Here is a 24335-nt window from a genome sequence, read left to right on the forward strand (position 1 = left end):
CTGATCATGTACTGTACTGATTATTGTATATAACTCTGCCTTTTTGTCCTAATGTAGTCAATTTCCTAATACCCATCCTTGTGTTTTGCCTGTGCCTAACCTGTACGTAACATGTTATCCCTGTAAAGAACTTTGATAGACTAACGGGTCACGTTCGTGCTCTATAAAACCTCAAATAAATAAATAAATAAAATTAAAAATTATAATTCGTAGCTCTGTTGATGGCTCTGGGCATCATATGTTTTAGGACAACCAACACAAACTATATATTTCTGCAACTGGAAGAGTTTGCCCATTACCATTAGTGCTTGATTTGTAAAAGTGGCAGGGCCCTTGTCAGGAGACCACTGAAGCTTGCACCACCCAAAGCCACATCTAGCGCTGCAGTTGACAGTACGAACACACTAACTAACCATCACACTCTTACAAGTGTGACACTTCAGACTATTCCAGGTCCTCAAAGATGTAAGAACGGCTTGGGGGACAGGTATTAATCATTTTTAATGTATATTGAATTCATAAAAAACTGTTGTGCTAATCTCTACATGAAACAAACAGCGCCACCATGTGGCAGAGTGTCTTAAGTGCTGGTGTTAGCAATTAAGTGCTGGTGACCAGCACCAGAAACCACTGGCACTGATTAAGCACTGACTACCACTTATTTAGATTTTTTTCCTACTTAAGTTAATTGTTTTTATTTCAGTAATTGGTTTATTTCGTAAAACCATGTGCAATCTACACAAATGACCTCTTGCTGAATTCAGAATTGTGCCTAGTTTTTAGAAATATGCACCTTTCCAGCTCATCTCATTCACAACACATTGACATTACAGTTATCAGATTTCTAAAATAATTAGAAAGCAGCACACAGTTTTCAAAAGGCCAGCTAGCATATAAGCAAATACCTCCTGACTTGGAATTCAGTTTCAGGCGCAAATAGAATTTCTCTTTTAAAATGAAATTAGCCCCCTAGCTGTCATCTAAACCTAACTGTGAGACTGTTCAAAGAATCATTTCCAAACACGAGGAAATCATCCTTATCTGTAAATACAGCTTCTCCTGCACAGATACATTTATTAGTTCATCCAAAACCCCTTTCCTTCCCTTTGTCTGATCAGTCGCTGGTACTGCAGTTTCAACATAAAAATTGATGAGGTTGTTTCTAGACTTTATGATCCAGAGCGGCAAATGGATCTGGCATTTGCCAGCCAATGCAGCAAGAATATTTCACAGAAAGAGCCATTGTTTTCAGATAATTCTACAAGTGCAAATGGTGGAGAAAGCCTTTGGAATTTTTAAATTAAGAATGATGATGCACTAAATTACCTGGAATGGTGTTGTCCAGAATAAAGCCGAGGAGCCCGCCTACAAACATTCCAGTAGTGAGTAGCACGAGGATCACTTGGTCAAGCTGGACAATACCTATTAAACATGTAAATGAAAAGTAGTTAAATAGCTCATGAGATGTCCCATTGCTAAATCTAACGAACATCTATATTGTCATTGTTATTCATATCAGTAAATAACGTTTAGGAGTAATCATCACTCAGATTTTGTACTTCTTGTTGTGGACCTGTACTGCAGACATTTAGAGGTCTATTGGTAAATGTAAATTTACACGTGAGCAAATCCATACTTGTAAATGTACTCTTACAGTTTGTTGTGAATTTACTATTATTGGCTATTCATCATTTCTGTGTGTAAATATACTGCAAAGTGTAGACTTACGTGTCTCCACCCCCTGGAACAGGGAGTGAAGCCAAATTTATGAGTATTAAGTTACTACACCTAAAAAGCACACTGGAGATCAAATAATGGTAAAATAAATTCATGTAGTTCAACTTTGTAAAAATGTCTTTACATTTAATTTAATGTTAAGCAAATTATATATTGGTCAAAAATAAATATTTGATGGTAAATTTCAATAACTTTTTTAAATGCAAAACTGAATGTAACTTTGAGTTAAAAAAATAGTGTAACTAATTCTATACATAACGTTTTGTAATTCTTTATTCATAGGTCATATAATAGGTCAATAGAAACATTTTACTTCGGGTGGGACAGTTTTTAATACTTCTCTAAAACTTTGATTTAATATATTTAGATAGTTAAATATTAGGTTAAGTTAACAGTGTAAAGGTAGTATCAGTAACTTTTCAGATGTAGACAGAACCCTCCCCCACTGGGGCAGAAATTTCTTTATGGTAAAGCATAGGGGGAATTTAAATAGGTTATTAATTTAATTAACATTATTTTTGTGCCAAATATTAATGTAAATTAGTTCTATTTATTCAAATGTAATAATTTACAACATCCCACTTACCATAGTGATCAAAGTAGAAAAGAGCAGGGTTGATGGTTTAGAAAATGAGCAGGACTAGTTATATGATGTTTGTTATCTGGTATTAACTAATAGAACCTTTGTTTAATGTTAAACTTGTTTTATGTGTACCTCTGGCTAGATGTTCATTCCATAAATATAGCATTAAGAATATTTGTACTCACCAGTTTCTATGCGTTGTGTATTCTTGTTCACCCAATTAGGAATAGTAAGTCCAGAAAAAATGGAAAATCCAATAATAAATATGTTTCTTGAGGAATTCATATCTGCAAACTGGGGATGGAAAACAGATTGTTTCCAAAATAAGCATGCCTTTAAAAACACAAAGACATTCTGACAATCATCCACAATTAAAGTTAAAGACAGACCGCCTAGGTAATATGTAGGTGATGTCAGAAAGTTGTCCTACTGCACTATTCTGCCTCATTGTGTCCTTATTTTTCTTTTTTGTCGCACTCTCCACCGCCCATGTCTCTCGAAATGGTGGTAGCCGATTTGGCTTTGCCAATGCCAGAGGATTTTTAAATCTCGTAGCATTGAGCAGAGTACAGCTATATTAAAAATATATTTTTAAAAATCTATACTTTCATAGGGCCAACACTTTGCGTGTTTGAATGTGATTGTATCTGTTGTTCCACCACACTAAGAAGCAGAAGTGGACGTACCACCAACCTCTCCACAGTGAGTTTCGGCATGATAATGGTGGGAAATGAGATGTCGGGCACGGTGCTTTAAATGGAAAAAAATAAGTGCAGGTATTCACCAAAAGGAGCGGTGGACTGGGGAGTGGGGTGTGGGGTGGGACTAAGGGCAGAGCCAGGGGCGGGGATAGGTTTTCAACCTTTCCAAACTTTATATGCAATAAATCCAACTGCAAAGTAAAACAATCGGAAGTATCTGTCCTATGGTTATGGCCCTAATAATAATAAGGGTATGTTCAAAACCATCTCTGAATTTTGCAATCAAAGCTTTGCATGCTGGACATTTTAGAAACCCCTACTTATAATGAGAAAGGAGAACTACGAGTCCCAGTAATGCAAAAGCATTACCAGCTAAAATCTATAACTTTCAGAAAGTCTAAAGCATTCAATGGAGCTGCCTGTCGCATTTGGGTCAAACATGGTTTCCCATATGAATCAAGCGGTTAAAATGCATCAAACCCAAAAAAATAGTGTTGCCTTTAAAGTGTTTTTTTGTTTGAGGGTAATCGTAAAATTGGTGGCAAGGGCAGGGATTTACATTCAAGTAAATGTTTTTAATTTAGATTGCTTATGAACTAACATTTACAGTCATTTAAAACAATGGCATGCTAAAAAGCTGTTCTGCGCCCCAAGCCCTCGTCCATTAGTTTTATAGTGGATGTCAACTCGTACTGTGCAGGATCAAAGGGTAAACAAACCACTGCCGCTACACCCCTGCAGGAAGAGTTGCAGAGAAGCACAAGACTGCTGTGTCCTGGTGACAAGAGCTGCTGTTCCGGCGCTCCCGTGGGATCTCACATCAGGATTGCAGAATCAGGGCGTGTCGTGTAAAAAGTGCTGCAGAGGCACGAGAAAATGAGGAGCGCCACCTTTGTCTAGGCCAGGTCCCCATGAGTACCGGTACTCTCCTTGTCTTAGGAGAAGTTCCGGTACTCAAGGGGCGAAAAATAAAAAGTGCTGGTGAGTACCGGCCCATTTAAAGCACTGGTTGGGCAGACAAAAAAGTGTCCTGACTATTCCGCTGGCAATACACTGAAGCTACAACAAATCACCTGTGCATCACTTCTAGAGTTACACCAACCACACCGTAAGTAATGTATAAACTGGTGTCTATTTTCAATTACTTCCGGTGTACCCACAGAATTTGTCAGATACTGTGTATTAGTGCAGTGAAAATTGTTTTCCACACAGCTAAGTATCACTCATAGTTTTTGTGGGTCAGAGCTGTTAAAACAGAGTTTGTTACATGGTTATGGAGATTAACATAATATACTTTACCCGGCCAAAAGCAAATTAAGAGTTAATCTCTTCTTTTGACTCAAGGGAGAACTAATTAAGTTATGCTAATGGGCCTGCCAGTGTCAGTCTACCCCTCTCAGCTTCAAACATTTCCTGAACAACAGAGGGATTAAGGTGATAGCTCCTCTGACTTGCCAGATACTTCTGTCAGTATTACATTACATTGCTGACAGCTTGAGAAGGACTCAAGGGACAGCTTGGAATTACTATTGACATACTAACTGGCACCATTGAAAAACCTAGGCAGAGCACCCTACTCCTTCAATGTTGCCTAGAAAGGAAGAGAAGATGATGGAGAAAATGCCTGCTTGCAGAGAACATGAAGAATAACTTTTTTTCTGGAGTAGGAAAGACCGGAGGAGTTGAATTTTTTCTCAGCCTGAATCTGTGCCTGATCAGGTCTTTTCACAGGACTGTGAAAACAGTTTCCTGGTCGGAGGCCTGTAGTCTGCTGTGGAGTGGCCCATCATCTGAAGTCCCTGGTGTTCAGTGGCCATACAGAAGAGAATGTTTGGTGCCAAATAATTGGTACAGGAATGGGAACACCTTTTAAAATGTCAATTTTGGGGATAAGACTGTACAACTTTCTGAAGTGGATTTGATTTACTGGAACTCCTCCGGAAGAAACCAGGAGTCAAAAATGTCGGTGACTTTTATTCTGTGAAAGTTTTCCTTGCTGCTCAGACCAAGTTATCAAATGTCAGTCTTTTTGTAGGAGAAAAACTAGTTTTTACTTGAGGATTCTTCTATTTAGGCAGTGTGTTTGTTTTGTTGTTTTGTTTGACCAAGTTATCAAATGTCAGTCTTTTTGTAGGAGAAAAACTAGTTTCCCCTTGAGGATTCTTCTATTTAGGCAGTGTGGGAGGTCAGTCACAGCTCACATCAACAATGTGTCACTTCACCCACATGGCCTGCGAGTTGGAATACATTGAGATGAGACAGGAGAGTTATTTCTCTGCATCAGTCATGTAATTGGATACTGGAAGCTTTAGGGGCTGGATAGCTTGTGGATACAGCAGCCTACTTAGCCTATAAAGCAGTTCACTTTCCTGTAGCCTACTGGCATGTTTCCATTTTTCTCTCTGTGGACATCCAAGCTAGGTACTTGCCTCAAGATGTATTATATTTCCGAAAGAAGCAAAGGCATCAGGGTTAATGAGCTACATTACACGTATAAATACCTTCACACAATTCATTGAAGGGCACAATGCATCCATTGTAGTAATAATCAGTGAGTAAGCTGTGGATAATCCAGGACAATAGTATGTCTATGATGATCTCTTGGTAAACACTGCTGCAAAGCATATTTCTCCATCTTCAAAGGTTTAACAAATTAATTTTTGCATACATAGGACTTTAAGACGAATATTATATAAACCTCTGTCAATTGCTGTATTAATTAGAGCTTTGTATGCTTAGTTCGGTTAGTAATGTTATCTCCTAAAACCCAGAATGCAGCAGGTACCAATGAAATAAATAAAATCTTACAAGAGATCCATAGCCTCACTGGCTGGTTTAGGAGCTCCACAGAAACTTTAAATAGTAGGCTTGATATACAATTGCGTTTTATAAAACTTTCCTTTGTGCCGGTGTTCAAAACAAAACCAATTCATGTTGAAAAACGTTCTCAAATGATAACTAATCATCTGGATACAAATTCTGCTTCAGTTCATATGTTTTTCCATTGTCAAAGGCTGAAGACGAATTCATTGCATACACAGAAATCATAGTAGATTTTCTGTCAGTGAGTTACACTATGAAAGACTTGTTGCCCATCAGCCAGTATCTTGTCAGAGAGGGTATTTAGTACAGCTGTACCCATTGCCAATGATAAACAGACACTCTTGTAACCCACAAATATAGAGAAATTGGCAATCATTAAAGTTGATTTATACTCATAACAACACCCCAATTCAGCTACCAATGGTTTACACTGATTTAAATTAGGAATACGCTTAAGTAGAAAAGACACTATAGATTCGAACCAGGATTAGGAAGGTGCATTGCCAACTTGGAAAAACTAATGTACTTTATTGGTGTCAGCTCACTGCAGACTGCTTTGAATTGTAGATTCATGCTGGTTCCTGCCTGTGGTCTGGTGATAAGCAAGGGCAACTACCAATGCTCTGACCTTGATAAGGGTTCTTCACTTTCTCTCCATCTTTGTTTCTGTTCAGGGAATGATTGCTCCCCTCAAACCTTGAAATGGTGTAATATGGTGGTTTACTTCAGAGGTAGCAAGACAGGTAAGTGGCCAAGGACGTCCAGCACTGATTCAGTTTAAGGTAAGCTTTTCTGAATAAAGTGGCCCTATTTCCAGAAAAACAACGATTTAACTATCTCGACTTTGCTTGAATAAAAACATAACAGCTAGCATTGACTGTCAGAGTGTTCCGGTTTTATTCTGTCTTGAGGCTGGAAATGGGACACAGCAAAGCTTTGTGGGACACAGAAAGAAAGATTGTTTCATAGTTTGCCTTTGGATTACTAACTTCAGGACCTTCTTTACTTTAGTTGTATGGTAAAGTATGAGATGAAGGAAAGAGAAATGTGACTTACACTCTGCCTTAACACCCTCAACACTTTATGGGAAGGGTGGGGTTACTTTTTAAAATAATGCCAGAATCCACAAGCGGCTACTGAGTTATCTTATGGACACGTCATAGACTATGTCCTTGTTTGCAAGATAATCCTGTGCTAATTATATCTTTTTTGAAAGTACATACATCCAAGCGTATGCTTCCACAAGGGCTATGTAAGGTTTCAAATGCACCCTTTTGTTTTTATTTATTTGAAATTGGGGAGCTATTGAAGTATACTCATATTTCCAAATATATCCATTCACTCACTTTGTCATCTGCCACAGACAGATACTGGCCTACAATATAATATTCCTATAAGCTGGTAAGCATAGGCACAGCACAGTAATACAAGAGATGCCACTGTTCACACAAAGAAATGTGAACCCCCACATGGTAGCCACAGGTTAAACACAAGTCAATCAGAGGGGAAAATATGTCACTCACACTTGTACACATAACAGGGTTCAGTGAGCTGGTAGGAAGATGTGGTTATAACATGAGAGAACTACCTGGATTAATTGGGTTAGTGTGCCTGGACGAGTGAGGCAGTGGTAATAGGAACAAGTGGAAAGAACAGGCATGACCATAAGTGATTTTCACCTCAGGACTCACACCTCTGTGAGGGCACCAACAGTTCTAAATGGATTGTTTAATCATTATCATGGCAGCTCTTACGATGGTGATGGCTTGGCGCTGTTGTAGAGAGCAGCGGACCTCGGAGCTTCTCCATGGCCTCCCTTCATGAATACTTTCTTATTTTGGATACCGGAAAAATTATTTACCCAACTTAATAGTATTATTACGGGACTCTTATGGGGCTCTGGGAGGCAGAGGGTTGCGCTCACCACCATGTTGAGACCTAGGAGGGAGGGGGGATTAGCAGTGCCCGACTTCGAGGCCTATTACCATGATGCCGTCCAGCTACAGTGATTTACAAAATGGATGTTGGGGAGACTTCGTAATGGGGAAGCCCACGGGGCCATGGAGCCGGACCTAAGACAGCTCTCTCGAGTACTACTCAGGCTCCCCTTGAGTGAAAGAGAGGCTCCGAGGGATCTGTGGATGATGCGTCAATGTTGGAACTGAGCTAGTAAAAGGGCAAAACAGGGGCCCGTATATGCACCCGAGATTCTGTTGCTGGTTTGCGAGGTATTGCCGCATGGGGGAGACGGGCAGGGACAACGGGACTAGGAAGAGGCAGGAATATCCACTATTGGGGACTTATATGAGGACAATAGCCTACTACCCTTTAATGATCTGCTAGAGAGATATGAACTTCCTAGGCGGGACTTCCTCTTACATGCCGCACTGACGGCAGCCATCCGTAAGCATTGGAAGAAAGGGATAGCAGAACCACCAACTTCTTTACCATGCCAATATGTAGTATAAGCGGCCGGGATGATCAAGTCAGTCACCTGCTTATACAGGCGGCTCACCCAAGAGATCAGGCGCCCCTTGGAGAGCCTACATGTCAAATGGGAATCCAACCTTGGGATACCTGTGGATGAAAAGCCGTGGAAAATTATGGTAGAAAGGGCATGGAAGTGTTCCAGAAATGCAAGATTCAAGCAAATCCAATTCTTTGTCCTCCACAGAGCATATCTCACTCCACACAAAATGTACTAATATTTTGGGACCCGTACAGCCTGCCTGCGATTTTTTGCATATGTACTGAGAGTGTCCACTTTTGCAGGGGTTCTGGAGAGCAGCAACAACTAAACTAGGAGAAATAACGGATAGAGACAGCTCACTGACCCCGGATTATTGCTTATTACATTGATTTCCTCATACTGCCAGCAATAAAGTTACCAGCAAATGTATTGACCTTGGCTTAGTCCTGGCTAAGCAAGAAATTACCAGTCACTGGAAGGCGGCCAGCGCACCTAATATCTCACAGTGGCAGCAAGAATTCACAAAATGGGATGACTGTGAGAGGATTTTTAGATTACAGAGGGTAATGAAAAAATAATGAAAAAATGCTAGCGATGGCGAGAGTATGGGTGGCGTTGGTGGACCTACTCAAGCACCCAAATGATGATACCGACCCACCCCTAGAGTGAGGACAATTGTGTGTGGGGATTGAAACATGGCATTACCTAAGCAGGTAGCTTGAAGGTTGGCACGCATCTACTATATAGTGGCTCCCTCTTTGCGGACACCCCCCTTCTTGAATTATGGAGCTAGATATCTAACATGGCTAGATACTATGGTACACTGGGAACTAAATGATGGAGCGACATACATGACGGGGGTGGGGGCAGGGGATGGGGGGGGAGAGTTTTGTTATTCTACTGGTTATTGAGATAGTTATGAGTGAGGATTGGAACGGACAACTGAGATGCTGATCCCCCGGCATAGGGAAATAGAACGCAGCTCTACTGTGGACTCTGATAGGAACGATGAACACAGTTGCCCTTTGAGGCGACAACCACATGTGGCGAGAAGCCATGAGCAGTAATAAATTACTATAAATATGATTGTAGATAACTGCTGTCTGTAACATGATGGAAACTCATTTATCCCTTTGTATTGATTCTACTTGGTATGCCGAAATTGAATAAAAATCTGTTTACAAAAAAACATGGCAGCTTTTACAATTTGAGGTGGGAACTACAGTGTAAGGTTTTTATCCCATAAATAATACTTATTTTGTAGCTTAGCGCTATTAATTGTTTAGTTATAACAAACACTATTATTCACTTATTTTGTGGACAAGACCTGGTTAATCCAAGCATATAGAAAATAACTCTATACACATTGAACATAGTATGTTCTAGTCTATGGGGCCCTCTTACCCAGAATATTCAGAATATTCAGGTTTATGGAATTGCAGATGGGGCCTTTGTGGGAGGAAAAGTGTTTTGGCAGCTTGACATTTTTAATGGAACACTACACAGGGGTTTTGGGTGAAGATGAAGCCGCCCATTGGTAGGCGACCATCTTTAGGTTGGTTTGGGTGGTAGAGATGGAAAGGAGAGGCAGGTAGGCAACCACAAACTGATGGAGAAAAGCTGCAACCACAGTTCTGGCATCAGGAGGAAATCTGAAGTTGAAGGAAATTCATACTTACAGTTTAAATGACTAGCAAGTCTTTTAACACATTTCTAGGTTAAAATCACTATTCAGGAGTCAGTGGGTCTATTGAGAGAGAGGTAAATCAGTCCCTGTCTATAGCAAGCAGAAGAAATTAGGGAATGTTATCAAGTCTCTTACCCAGGACCAAACCTGCAGCACATGCTGTATAGAGAAATTCAGCTGACTCAATGTTTCCTGGTTAAGGATGCAGTAGTACTGCAATCCCCGGGTGGTCAATCCTCTTAAGCAAATCTTCAAGATTTTGGAGTAACAGTACAAGGTAAGAAAAGAGTCACATGGAATTAAAAGGTCCACACACTTCCTATTCACTTGGTGGCTTCCAATGGTGAGAGCCAGCCTCCAAGAAAACAAGTGAAACTTTGCCCAGTGAAGATGGCCCTCATTTCAGGAAGCACTATCTTGGTACCAAGGGTGTTCTACTGAAGTGTGAGAGACATCCCAACAACAGGGACAATTAGAAAAGGGTGCTTTATTTCCATGTACATTTTTGGATGGCTATCCAGATGTGCCAGACAGTTAATTCTCTTACCAAACCCTCACATCAACACAGGCATTCAACTTTAATTTTCTGATTGCGGCAACTGGAACAAAGAGTGTCCCTCTTCTGGTGCGTGGGTTGACATTAGGAAAGCACTTAGCCGTTGCCAGTGTCATAGAGGAATAAAGATAATGGTGGTTCATCTCCCGCCAGCCCCACTGGTTAGGGACACAATTTAGTCTGGATGGTGAAAAATCAGTATGGAACCATCAGCGGCACACTATAATTTGTGCCTGTGTACGCGTGCACACACACACCCACACCCACACCCCTACACCCACACACTCCTCTACAAGCCAGAAAAACTCTTTACATTTTTATTGATTGCTTTTGAAATCCTAAACCCAATGATGTACCTGCAGATTAGAAATTCCAACAGCAGCAATGACGCCGAACATCACCAGAAACATTCCTCCAATCACAGGTGTTGGAATTGTGGCAAATACTGCGCCAATCTTACTGAAGACGCCCATTAGAATCATCAGTAGCCCTCCAGCGATTATTACCATCCGACTTCCCACCTGTTTGAATGGGTGGAAAAACATAAATTGAGAACAGTTTGTGTTAATGTTTTAAACAAAGCCCACTCTTAATCTATATTGGGTAGAATAGGTCTGTTTTCCAACAGACAAGTGAAGCTATCTGTAGGCAAAACCTAAAAATGAGAAGCAGACAACTAAAATTGGGGGTTGGGAGGAATCAGTATGTCCTCCTATGCATATACAAATAATGACTGCAATACACACAGTGCAGTTAGTCTTTTTCATTCATTTATGAATTTGTAGACAATAACATCCCTTTATAGTTTGTTATCTTGTGCTCTTCATATACGGTCCAGATGTATATAATTTGGCAAACAGAACACAAAACATAAACTTTAACACATCAATCAGACACCTATGTCTATATCAAAGTTTCAGTTTTTCCTGCATGAGCAGAGCAAGAAAAGGGAATAGCTCCTTCAGTACTATGTACTCATGCTTTTAGGTACCACTTTTCTCCAAACACATGAATCTGCTCAACAAAGACAAACACAAATGTGGATTTTATTAATAAAAAATCATTTATTTATTTATAGATATATAAGGAGTTATATATTCCGTGGACATTTACAGTCATACATAGATGGGAAAAGAGAAAAACAAATGACAATCAAAGAGGGAAAATCATGGATTTACACATATACATTACATCATTAGGCACATCATTTCCAAGATCCACAGGAGTCCACCCAATGCTAGCCAAGCTGAAGAAGGATCTAGGGCTAGATGTAGGTAAATTAGATTTACTGATTCATAAATACCGAATTTTACCGATTCGGTATTTATGAATCCGTAAATCTAATGTAGGTAATTATTCGGTAATAAATACCGCATCGGTAGGATTCGGTATTTACCGATTCGGTAATTACCGAATCGGTATTTGCCATTGATTCCTATGGGACTTGAAGCCCATAGGAATCAATGGCAAATGCTGATTCGGTAATTACCGAATCGGTAAAATTACCGAATTGCCAAGGGGGACAGGGTGTCACTTTGACACCCTGTTGCACCCCTGTTTCTGGCTTGTGTGCCATGTGGCACACATACATGCCCTAAGGGCATGTATATGCCCTTAGGGCATCTATGTGTGTCACATGGCACAGGTGTAAATGCACAGATGTGCATGTACACAGGAATTCGTTATTTACCACCAAATAGTATTAGGTGGTAAATAACAAATTCTAAAGGGCCTGTGGCGCTGTTTTCAGTGCCATCTACATCTGGATTTACAGAATCAGTAAATTTACCGATTCGGTATGTTACCGATTCGGTAAATTTACCGATTCTGTAATTTTAAGGCCCCCTACATGTCAAAACCCATCATCTGGCCCCTAGTCTCTTAGAGAAGGAATATATGCGTCAACAGCTTTTTAGCTTCTTTTTTTTAATGAGGAAATTGAGGGATGTGTCCTGATTTCAGGTGGTAAGATGTTTCAAATTCTTGGCATAAGCCCAGAGAAGGAGCAGTTGTAGGTTTTCAATTTTTTTTAACTTCTTTGGTTTCAACAATAGCGAGTCAGTGCTTCTTAAGGAGCAACTACCAGCTGATAACTCAGCTTTTTCTGCCAAGTGGACAGGAGTAATATGGTGGAGTGCCTTGCTCAAAATGCATGCAGTCTTCAATTGGAATGTAGCTTTATAAGGGAGCCGTTTTAGATGTTTTCTTTCTGGAGTACTGTGGTTGATTCTCCTGGAACCTGTTATGAGTGTGGCAGCTGATTTCAGTGTGGCCTTTAAAGAAGATATTTATGGTAACTGAAAATCCATAGGGAGCAAGAAGTGTTTGACTTTCTTTAGGATATTAATTTGGAGATTGGCTCCAGTGACGGTTGCACTAATATCATCTTGCAAATAAAGATGTTTGTCCAAAGTTATGCCTAGAGATCCAGTGGAGTCAATAATGTGGGTGGAGCAGTTGAGAGCTGAGAGCTGTTTGATGCAATCCTCTGTAGGGGTTGAAAGATGATGAGGGGCTGAGAGATGGTGAGGGGTGACCAAAATGGATGCAGTTTTGAGTATTTTGAGAATTAGGTGATTCTGGGTTGTTGGGTTTTCAACATAGTGCAATTGAGAATTTTGATAACTTCAGGTGAGGAGATTTTCAAATACAATTGTGCATCGTCAGCGTATATGTGGTAATGATTGTCTGAGATCTTCAAAATGTCAGGAAAAGGTTCCATCAACAAATTGAATAACGTAGGTGCGGGTGTGGAACCTTGAGGTACTCTAATAGTTACTGGGGTAATGTGTGATAGGGATTGGTTTATTTCTATTCTCTGACTTCTGTTGTGAAGGAATGAAGCAAACCAGTTTCAAACAGGACCAAATAATCCCTTTCTATTTTCGAGGAGCTCAATCAAGTTCTTATGTTTGACAGTATCAAACGCCGAGGAGAGATCAAGAAGTTAGATTCATTCTGATCAAGCAATCTCAGGGCATCATCAACAATATGAGTCAAAGCCATTTCAGTGATATAACCAGTTCTAAAGCCAGACTGGTACTGATCCAGAACTTGAAATTGTGGTTGGAGAGTTGTAGGTGTACACAATTCTCCAGATGTTTTGATAGAGTCAGAATGTTGGAGGTTGGGCAAAAATTGTTGGGGTCGGACTGGTCAGCATTAGGTTTTTTTTTAATTGGGGTAACCTGTCTTACCTTTAGGCTATCAGGAAACATGCCCTGAGAGGGAAACATTTTGATAAACTTTGTCAACAAAGTGAGTGTGGAAGCTCTAGGCTCTTTGACAAGCTTAGCAGGCAGAGGATCATTAAAATGGTTAGAGGGTTTGATTAATGCCTATTTTGTCAGGGATTTAGGACTATTTGGCCTTATTTTTGTTGTATATTGACTTCGAGAAGAACTGTCCAGAAGCTGCACTGGCAAGAGACAAGGTTGGCCCAGGCTGAGCAGACACTGAGAGGTGAGTTGCATTTCAAGTTCGACCTTCCTTGTCTTATCGACGAAATGTACGGAGAACTGCTCACAATTATGTAGCCATTATGTAGTGTCCAACATATGTCCTTGTCTGCCGGGTATTGTTTAAAATGGCAAGTTGCTTGTTGTTTGATGATTTCAAAAAGTTTTTGGGATCTGTTTTTGGCATTATCTAGTAGCAACCTCAACTATTCTGCTTTTGACCATCGTTTGTGTTTCCTGTAGGAGCTTCTTAGTGCCCTCAGGTGCTCGAATTGAGAGGCAGATGGAGAGATTCCGCCTGATTTTTCAGCAAGCCTTAGAATGTGCCTTTCCCCATTCAAATGGCCATCAAACCCAGGTTTGGACTGTCTGCTAGGTATTCTTTTAAGCTGCTTTGGAGCAATCGTGTTCAATATGTCTGTCATGAATTGGGTATAATGATTGGCAAGGTCATTCGCATTTATCATGTTTGTGGGAGGAGGTAGAATTTTGTTGCTAATAGCAATTAGCTTAGTGGGATTAATATTTCTTAGGTCTCTAGACTATTTTCTGGGTTTACGTAATTGACCCTTTCTAGATACCTTTTCCAGGATATGGAAGAAGATTAAGTAATGATCAGACCAGTCGCAGGGTGTTATTGATTCAAGTTGCATTAAGTTATCCTAGGCAATGATTAAATCAAGTGTGGAGCCTCTATCTTGTGTTTGGCCATTGCAAGATTGGGTGAGGTTGAGGTCCGTAAGGAAGGATTTGAAGGTGTTAAGAATTAGGTCATTTAAGTAAATCCAATGGATGTTGAAATCCCCAAGGAAAATCTGATTAGTGTGTTGGTCTGCGTTAGAGGAGATGGTCTCTATCATTTGTTCAATAAAAGGTAAGTTCTTACCCAGGGGTGGTAAATTGTGTGTAGTTTACAGGCAAGTAAGGTATTGCTCCATATTTCTATACCTTGGTATTCACACAATGTCATTGTAACTGTTTGTGATTGCTTTAGGGTGAGCATAGAGCAGTAAATGCAGGCTATGCCAACCCCAGAGCTTCCGGATCTCTCCATTCTGATGATGTCGTAGTTTGGTGGTACTAGAATGTCAAAAGTGGGAAGGGATGAATATTTGAACACCGTTTCAGTTTCAGTTAAGATAAGGAGGTCATGGTCTTGAGCAAGAATGAGATCAGTGATGTCAGTTGGGTGATTTAGCGCTGATCTGCAATTAAGGAGCAAAGATTTGAGATGAGATTTGGTAACTAATGTATCATTGTGTTTTGTGCGGAGTTGTAGCAGATTATGCTTGTTCATTTATCTATTGTTGAGACTGGGATCTCTATGTGGGTAGGAGGGAATAGCCTGGCTGGTGCTCTGCAGGGTGTTGAATCTGTATGTGTATTGGTATATGACAGCAGAAGTGAGTGTATGTCAGCATCAGATAGGTGTTTTGCAACCCTCTGGGTCTGGAGGTAGGATTGGAGTTGGGTCGATATTTCATGAGCAAGTTCCTTGAATTCTCCTTAATCATTCAAACAGGATGCAAGAAGTTAGGTCACAGAATAGAGAGTGGAGCGAATAGATTAATTAGTGTAAGAGATTCCATTATCCCAAGAGGTCAAGTTCAGATTTAAGTGCTTATTGAGCATTGAAGTATGGTATATAAGGTTCTGGAGGTTGGCTTTAACTAACTGAAGGCGTTGACTAAGGTCCAAAAGTGTGTCCTCAAAGTAAGAGGGTTCATCACTGTGGAGCCGAATGTAGTATGGCCTGGGGGCGGGGGAATGTGTGCTCACTGGGGTGTAGGGGGAGGTACGCAACCCAGAAGGAACATCACTGGTGGGGTAAGGCAAGGCTGGCAGTGGAGGGCTAGGAGAGGGACTGCCGAGTATAATGGAAAGATGAGGAAAAGGAAGAGAACTAATAGATGTGACATCAACGGACATAATCTACTCTCCGGAGTACCATTCTAGTGATTCAGAGGTCAGAGTGCTCAATAAGATCTTTGCAAACTCCGGGTTGAGGCTATTGACCAATGTCAGGCAATGGCTAAGGGCCTTCACCTCTCCAATAAGTGGATAATGGAGGAAGAGCAGGAATCATCCTTAGGAGAAAGAGATCTTGAATCCATCAGTGATGGTTCCTGTCTTACAAAGACAGAAGGGGGCAGGAGGTAGCATAGGAGATAAGATAGAGGAGAGTTGGGATGATGTCTGTGTTTCAGTCCCTGAGTGGGAGGAGGGACCTTGACTTTGAGAGAAGATGGGGGTAAAGTTAGGTGTTGTGTTTTGATCTTCATGAAAAGGTTGTGAAACCTCTCTAGACTACAATCAAAAGAGTGGATAAGAACGTTTCCATTTATGCAAAGGGTGATGGTTGCCGCAGCATTAAAAACCACAGAAGGTGTTATGGTGATATGAAACCCATGTGGTGTTTTCTTTGATGCATTGATCTGGATCATTTCAGCAATAGCTCTCCTCCATTTTGCTCTTCTATAGGTAAGAGAGATTATGTCTGTAACCACAGCTCCTTTATTAGCACAATAATAGGCAATTTATCACAATGTCCAGGACTCTACAGAAATGTGAAAATGATCTATTCCTATATGGTATGATAACCAAGAAAAAAACAATAGTCTTTATGGATGGACACCATATAGTCGCAGCATTCCATTCATTCAATCCAGGTAAGTTAAGAATCTTCAATGGATGAGTAGTAAGATCTTTATTTGGTTCAAAAAAGCATGGATTCTATCTTCATAAAAACAATGTTGTAGCCGGTGCCTACGCGTTTTGTCCAAAAGGACTTCTTCAGGGCAGGTAAGTCACTGTCTTTATTTAAGTAGGATTTATCTGTTTCTTCATCTAAGGAGTTGTTTGCGAGTTACTTCCTCAGTATGTTTTCACAAGCATTGTGGTAAATATCTTGTAATTGGTAAATATTGTTTTGTCGTTGGGGGTCCCGTGTCTGTGAAAGGTGTCTCGTACTGTCTTTAGTGAAGGTCTCTACTAAGCCGGATTCTCATAGATCCAACTCATTGTTTAAGATGTAAATCTCGGACTTCATGGCATTGTAACCGCATCAGCTTAGCGGTTACGATGCCATGAAGTCCGAGATTTACATCTTACATGTTTGCCAATGCGGGGAGATCTGAGACGTCTGTGCTGATAATCGAGGATCTACTGAGGATTCCGGGGATTGAACTGAATGCTCTTCTCTTGTTGGCTGTTACCTACCCAACAAGGTTGAGCGGCCTGCGAACTCTGATACTATAAGACATTGTTTTTCAAAATGTTGTTGAAGAGTCATCTCCGACAGAAATTGCTGCATTCAGAGCTTATTTGTTGCAACGCATAATAGATGAACTTGGCACAGAACGTATTAGGGATTTTACATGAACTTTCATGAACTGTGTCAAAAGTATTTAAGGAAGATTTCCTAGGCCCGAGTGGGCAATAAATACATTTGGGGTTACACGTAGAAGAAGATAAGCAGGGCTAAGGAAGCTTTATGAACTGTGCAAATAATTGTAGAAAAATAAAGGGAAGAGAACACTGCTTGAAGCTGCTTAAGAGACTTTTTATATTTCCTGCTTTGCACAAGTGGAGACTAACAAAGAAAAGAGACTCTGTGGCTGCTATTTATCTACTCAAAATCTGGTCTGAATTAAATTCAGAATGGTCTGGAAATCTAAAAAATAGAAGTAAGTGTATTATAGTGACACTTATAACCATTGTAGTGATAGTAATGATAGTTTTAAGTGTAGAATACATTTTTATAGATCCTAGGATGCGAAGACACATAAGGTTAGCACACCCGAAGTATTTACACCTATGTATGTGTTTTCAAAGACAGAGATTCTTGAATCTGAGAAGGCATTAGTTGCTCAAGGGGAACAACATCTCAATGTAGATTTGTCCAAAGGGGACTACACATTAAATGCCTATGCTAGGCTTTTATGTGAGTATGTAGACACCATGGAAGCTAGAAATTGCTATGTTTGCATGCAGTTACCTGCACCACTGGGGAAGGTACTACATACTACTGCTTACCTGTGGCATATGGCATTAGTTGTAGTTTTCTTCTTAGTATGTTTTATAAGAAGAATCATTATAAGTATTATTTTTATAACTATGGTGTAGTACTTTCTGAAGTACCAATATACAAACACCTGAATAAATACAACATAAAGAAAACAGTTGAATGATAGGGAATTATTTTGCACCTACTGCAACACTAGATACTGCCTGCGCAAATAGATACAATTTAATATGTACACTGACTAACATCGAGAAGACTTTCATAGATCAGGTAGAGGATAGATTTAGAGGTATACTTAGTGAGGGAAATAAACTATATAAATCCCCTGATTGGACGACCGAATAACTAGGTCATCATGCTTCAGGAAGTTCAGGACCATTAGCTTTGGATTGGCAACACAAGGAGAGACTATGTATTCGCCAAACTGAGAGTGGATATAGCTATGTGTTTGTGAGAAAGAGCGAGTGTGATCATACATTCTTGGTCCAAGGACCGTGGAAGATATTTTTAGATTACACTGCACATATTATACCAGGAGATTACTGTGAGTAGAAAGAAGGCATATTTGAGGCTGCCTACCAAATGCTATGGTGCATGTTACATAGTAGTGGGGTTTCCTAAAATATACACATGGAGAATTGGGAAGACCATGGAGAGGAAGTGAATGTCAGGGAGAAACGTGGATTGAGGGCTGGAGAAGTTGTAGGGGATGTTTGTGGAGCAATGATACCATGTCTAGGAGTAGTCCTGAATGACATCAAGATCAGAAAGTTGTCTACCATAGTTGATACGCTGCCTACAAATAGTTATAGATCTCTGTTGCTTATAGATGGTGAAATGGTATTTATTAGGGCTATGGTCATTGAGAATAGACTTGCTTTCGGTGTTTTGCTTGCAAAAGAAGGTGGAATCTGTCAGATGCTGAAGTTACAACCGTGTTATACTTCTATTCCTGACAGGAGTAAAGATGTACAGAAGTATATTAGCAACATTACGGAGTTACACCATGAATTGAGAGAGCTGTCTACTGATGGTTTGTGGGATAAAATTGGACAAGGATTTGGTACAGTTGAAAAGTGGTTTGCCAACTTAGGGAGTGGATTGTTTGGTTATTTTGTGAAACTGATATTGATAGTTGTCATCCATATCATTGTTTTGATTGGAATGGTGAGGGTATATAAATGCTATAAAGCAAGACAGAGGGAATGAGTTCAGAGGGAAAAGGACAGGAAGATAGAAAAGTTTCAAGACAATTACTGCAACAATCTGAAGAATATGGAGGTGTTTAGAGAAAGAAAATTGGTAGCAAAAGTAGTTCAGAACAGTCCATCTGATTTAGATTACCTAAATGATCATCCGATAGGCTTATCTGATGAGATAGAGTGATTATTGTGATGATGTAACGTCATCAGAGGGGGGACTGATAGTGTGGAATATTTTTACCCTGTTACGGGTGATACATAATCACTTTAGTACGCACCCACATTTTTCTCATTGTTTCTGGTGAATTAGATGTTAAAAAAATGTGTACAAATTATTCGTGCTATTGTGAAAATTAGCACAATACGCTTAATGAGTGATTCATAGATTTGTATTGGAAACATATAATGGATATGACACATTTGTATGGAGCTCCTTAGTGATGTGAAGCACTGACACATTAATCGTATTTTGGATGTTAGGCAATTATGCAATTGAAATAGATGTATTAATGTAGTCTAGAGAAAGTGTGCATTGCAAATATTAATGATTCATGAAAACACTATAATAAGTAACCTGATGCATTTATTATTTTAGCTTACATTGTAAGCCAGAATACACAGCACATTTTGAATGTTCTTGTCTCTGAAGTTATTACTTGGATTCCCATGAAAATTTTGAGAACGTTGTTTGTTTTCACGTTTTTGTATTGTATGTGACGTACATTTGCTAGGGAATAGCGAGGTTACTGTTTCTTTACCTAGTTGAGGAATAAATAAGTTACAGTTAGTTTGGCCTGTTGAAGATAAGGAAGAAGGAGGTGTGTACACACAGGAGAAGAGGGGACCAAGGACGAATTGTTGCACTGGGGGTATATGGGGAAGACTGTGAAGGGAATCAACGTCATGGAAAAATCTGCGGCTGAACATACTATGGAGTATGTGTGAGAAAAGCATTATGTGACATTTGTTCAATATGATGTTGAATATATGATTCGTTGAAGAGAGGGACAGAGGCCCCACTTTGATCTTGCCTTGCGAGGGACAACACCTGAGCGCGAGCTTGCTATCTTCTTGCATGTGGCTTTATGCTATTTGACCCATCCAATGGTGGAATATCTTCTTTGGAAGACTCCAACCACCGACAGCTTTCTTCTTTTGAACTTTAGCTTAAAATTTAATTAGGGATGCCATATCTAGAGTTAGAGTAGGGAAAGATAGAATCTAGGGGCAGATTTATGTCGGACTTGCGCCGCCGTTGCGTCACGCAACGGCGGCGTAAACGTGGCTCATCCCTGCGACCCATTTACAACGTGACGCATCTAGACAGATGCGTCACGTTGTAAAGCCCTGCGCCACACGTGGGCGTTCCGGCGCAGGGTGGGCGTTCCGATGCAGGTGCGCCTCGCAAAAGTGGCTGTGTGAAATCTACAAGATTTCACTCAGTCACGTTTAGGCCAATGCTGCGTCAAAACCCTGCACCTGCTTGAAGCAGGCGTAAGGCTTGACGCAGCATTGGACAGATGGGGCAACCCGAGCCTTGCTGGAGCTGCGTCGTGCTTGCGATGCAACTCCAGCAATGCGTCACCTTTACGGCACAGATGCGTCACGCATCTGTGCCGTTTTTTGCCCCATGGTGCGCTGGATTGTAAATGCGGCGCACCATGGGGGGCGGAGCTGCAGCGCACAATAACTGGCGCATCCTTGTGGATGCCCCAGTTATTGTAAATCTGCCCCTAAATGTTTTTCTCCAACGATGCGCACATGCAAGGAAACTTGGACTCTTACCTTCTGATTTCCTGCATAATAATCTTAGAACTTATAGTTCTCTTTTTGCTGCAATAAGTGAACCTCTTTAGGAGATTCTTATTTCTTCTGTTTCCTTTTTATTTCTATACTCTGATGCTGAGATGTGTATATGTTCAACTATTTCTGAGTTTTTAATAACTTTGACTAACCTTCAATTGGTTGAGTTATTGAGTAACAATAATGAGTTATACTATATACTAAATTGATTAACAAAACTTTTGCTCCCCTTTACACTTTCATGCTGCTAAAAAGAACCATTGAAGAATTTACTGCTGAGGAATACTGAATAAATGGGCCCGGGACCCTTCACTGTGTAATTTTGTAACGTGTTTTATTATTTTGAGTCATGCTGTGTTTTTTAATTCGTTTGTTTTGGTATTCCATGCCTTGTAGTCCTGTGATGTGTATGTTAGGGTATGTTATGCTAGGTCATTCATTGCTTAGGTTGTTAGATGTTGTATGCACTCTTCTATGCTGTGGATAGTTGGATATGTTACCTTTTGTTGTAATATGCTGTGTTATGTTATTGGTGTTGTGTCTTAGATTATATAATTGCGAAGTAAATCTCAAAGAACAAACAGTGGCTCTCCATTACAAGTTTCACATCATGTTGTTTCTGCATTGTACCCAAAACACTACTTGAGAACCCCTTCCTCAGAACTTAATGGGAAGCCAAATTAGACAATGAAACAATCCTGAAACTGCCATGGGTTTGATGGACATCCCATCCAAGCTATGGCAAAGCCTGAAAGCCACAAGTAAGCCAAGTCTGACATGAAGTCCCCCTCTTGGTCAAAACGTCTTCTTATTGTACTGTAAAAAAAATAGGATATAAGGCCTTCCCAATACAAAAATATGGCTTAGCTACAACTATACATGGCAATTCCAGGAAGGCACCAGAACCTCTGCACAAGCCATTGCTGAAGCTGCATGGTGAACCCAGCAGGCAGATATTTGCCCCACAAATCCTTGCTGTGCTCGTATACAAGCATAACAACACCAAGATGCATTTGATAATCCGCTTTAGTGATGGTGGTCTCATGTTTCTCAGTGAAGAGGTAAAAATAGCATAGAGTTGGAGTTTTAAAGCAGTGGTCAAAGTGTCTCTCTAGCAGATTGAGTGAGTGATTTGAATAGGTTTGTGTTGCTGCAATTTCATTTTTTCCAATAGTGGCATTAGAAAAAAGCAAACATTAATTGTGCTGCTCACTTTATGAATTTCAGGACTTTGTATTATTTGAGCATTTAAATATTCGGTTGGTAGTATAGAAGACTACCCAGATACTATGACAGATAATTGTTCTCTTACCTTGGTGATGCCAAGAGCGCCAATGTTCTCGCTGTAAGAGCCAGTCCCGTTTCCAGTGCCCCAGGCTCCAGCTATAAGGCACCCAATACCTTCTATACCTATTCCTCGGTTAATTGCTTGCTTCGGAGGGGGCGGAGCCCCAGAAAGCCTGGCACAGGCATGATAATCCCCCACAGATTCCACCATGGATGAAATCACTCCAGCCAAAATGCCAAAGACACCAGCAAGGCTGATGGTGGGTACCCCCCACTGGCCTAGAAACAGAAAAAAGGAAAGGATTTTTGTTAGGTGGCTGACTGCACCCATTGCAAGGGCATGGACATCACATTATAGGAAGCAGATCAGGAAAGGGTCAAAATCAGGACTTCCAATGCAGTAGATGAATGTGTACTTTTGTTGTGATTTTCCTTTCCAGGTATTGTCGATTCCACACATTGGGAAGATGGTGCCCAGAGATCTAAATACACATTAGTGAAAGCTTTAATGTTGGCCATGTCATACAGATACACATTTCCAGCGCCTTGAGACCCTCGCGGGTAAGTAGTGCCCTTACAATCCCTTGATTGATTTATTAAAACAAGCAAGGTGTGTCTATAACTGCATCTTCTCTCACTGGTGAATTTAAAGAGTTTAAATGTACTCGGAGTCTCATCATTGCACTCATGCATATTTGCATTCACCCACGGATTCATTCTTGCATTCACCCACTTATTCAACCACAACAAAACATGCACAAAGGTTAAAAAAACATATGCAAGTTAAATTAGAAAAATAGTGCAGAAAAAAGAAAACTTACTGCCACCTAATTGGTATGCTTGCAATAAAAACATAAAATCAATTTAGCAGCAGGCGGTCTCCATTCAAAGTCAAAGTCAAAAACTTTATTCGGAAACATGTAAATCATGTCCATAAAAGTACATACATACAATACATGGTAAAAGAAAAAGTACATTTGACAATCGCAATCCGCTAAAAATACAGTAAGATACATACAACATGTCAGATAGCACACTTTTGTTTAAAAAAGATTTCAATAAATAAATTACTTAAAAATTGTTAGCTTAAAAAATCATGCTTTTCCTAGAGCTGATGGCCCTGAGTATATAACTAGCCGTATAAAAACAGATGTCAGGGTGATGCAAATTAAAAAGTAACTTCATTGCCGCTTTGATGGTTCTCGCTCCAAATTTGATAAATAGAGGTTTTAAAAAGAATTTACGATATTCACTGTACAGGTTACATACAAGTAGAAAGTGCTCTGTGCTTTGTTCTGAAAAGTTGTCGCACCGACATGGACCTATAGGGCGCATCTTAATCTCAGGGAATGCAACCAATAGGGGGACCGTACCCATCCTCATCCTGGTGAGGACAAACCGATGTTGCCCTTTAGTCACCTGGGTGAGGTAGGGATGTATGCCCACGAATTCGTTCAATTGATTATAACGTATACAGGTGGAAAGTTTGAGATCATCCGTAGCTCGTCTTTCTGCACAATGATTTAAAAAGATTGATTTTAAACTCTCTTTAGAGAGATCCGAGGCAGAACAGTGATCTAGTATAACGTTTAACCCAAACACACTAGAAAAGGATTCAATTGTGTATTTGATCCATGGGATTTTGAGAAAAAAGTCTAGACGTAGACAATCCTCAATGATAGCCCTGTTAAATGAGGTTTCGTCTTTCATCCAGACCGAGCGCCATAACATCAGAGGTCTCAACAATAATAGATCATTTAGATGTTGTAGTCCTAATTCTTTGTGGACCAGACTATTAGCAGTGGATGTCGGGAGACACAATAATGTTTTCAAAAAGCTATTCTCTTCTACCTGTAAAGGTTCTACCCTGGATACCCCCCAAACCCCTGCTCCGTAGAGAGCAGCCGAGAGACACCTGGCTTCAAAGATCTTAAGCATTACCTTAGGCCTTCTGCTTCCTAATTTACTTGCGAAAGCAAATATTCCATTGGCACTCCTGATCAT

General features: G+C 40.2%; 1 protein-coding gene across 1 annotated transcript in view; it reads right to left on the reverse strand.

The window, feature by feature from the left end:
• LOC147734708 (solute carrier family 23 member 1-like) overlaps positions 1-24335 on the reverse strand; it is a 218669-nt gene that overhangs the window by 14729 nt on the left and 179605 nt on the right. The window contains exons 8-11 of the mRNA XM_086953612.1: positions 22357-22610; positions 10914-11078; positions 2506-2614; positions 1327-1422 (exon numbers count right to left, since the gene is read on the reverse strand). Of these exons, the coding sequence (XP_086809738.1) occupies positions 1327-1422; positions 2506-2614; positions 10914-11078; positions 22357-22610 (624 nt within the window). The remainder of the gene's footprint in view (positions 1-1326; positions 1423-2505; positions 2615-10913; positions 11079-22356; positions 22611-24335) is intronic.

The sequence above is a fragment of the Lissotriton vulgaris genome, chromosome 1_2 (assembly GCF_964263255.1).
Source record: "Lissotriton vulgaris chromosome 1_2, aLisVul1.2, whole genome shotgun sequence".
In the NCBI taxonomy this organism is placed as follows: domain Eukaryota; kingdom Metazoa; phylum Chordata; class Amphibia; order Caudata; family Salamandridae; genus Lissotriton; species Lissotriton vulgaris.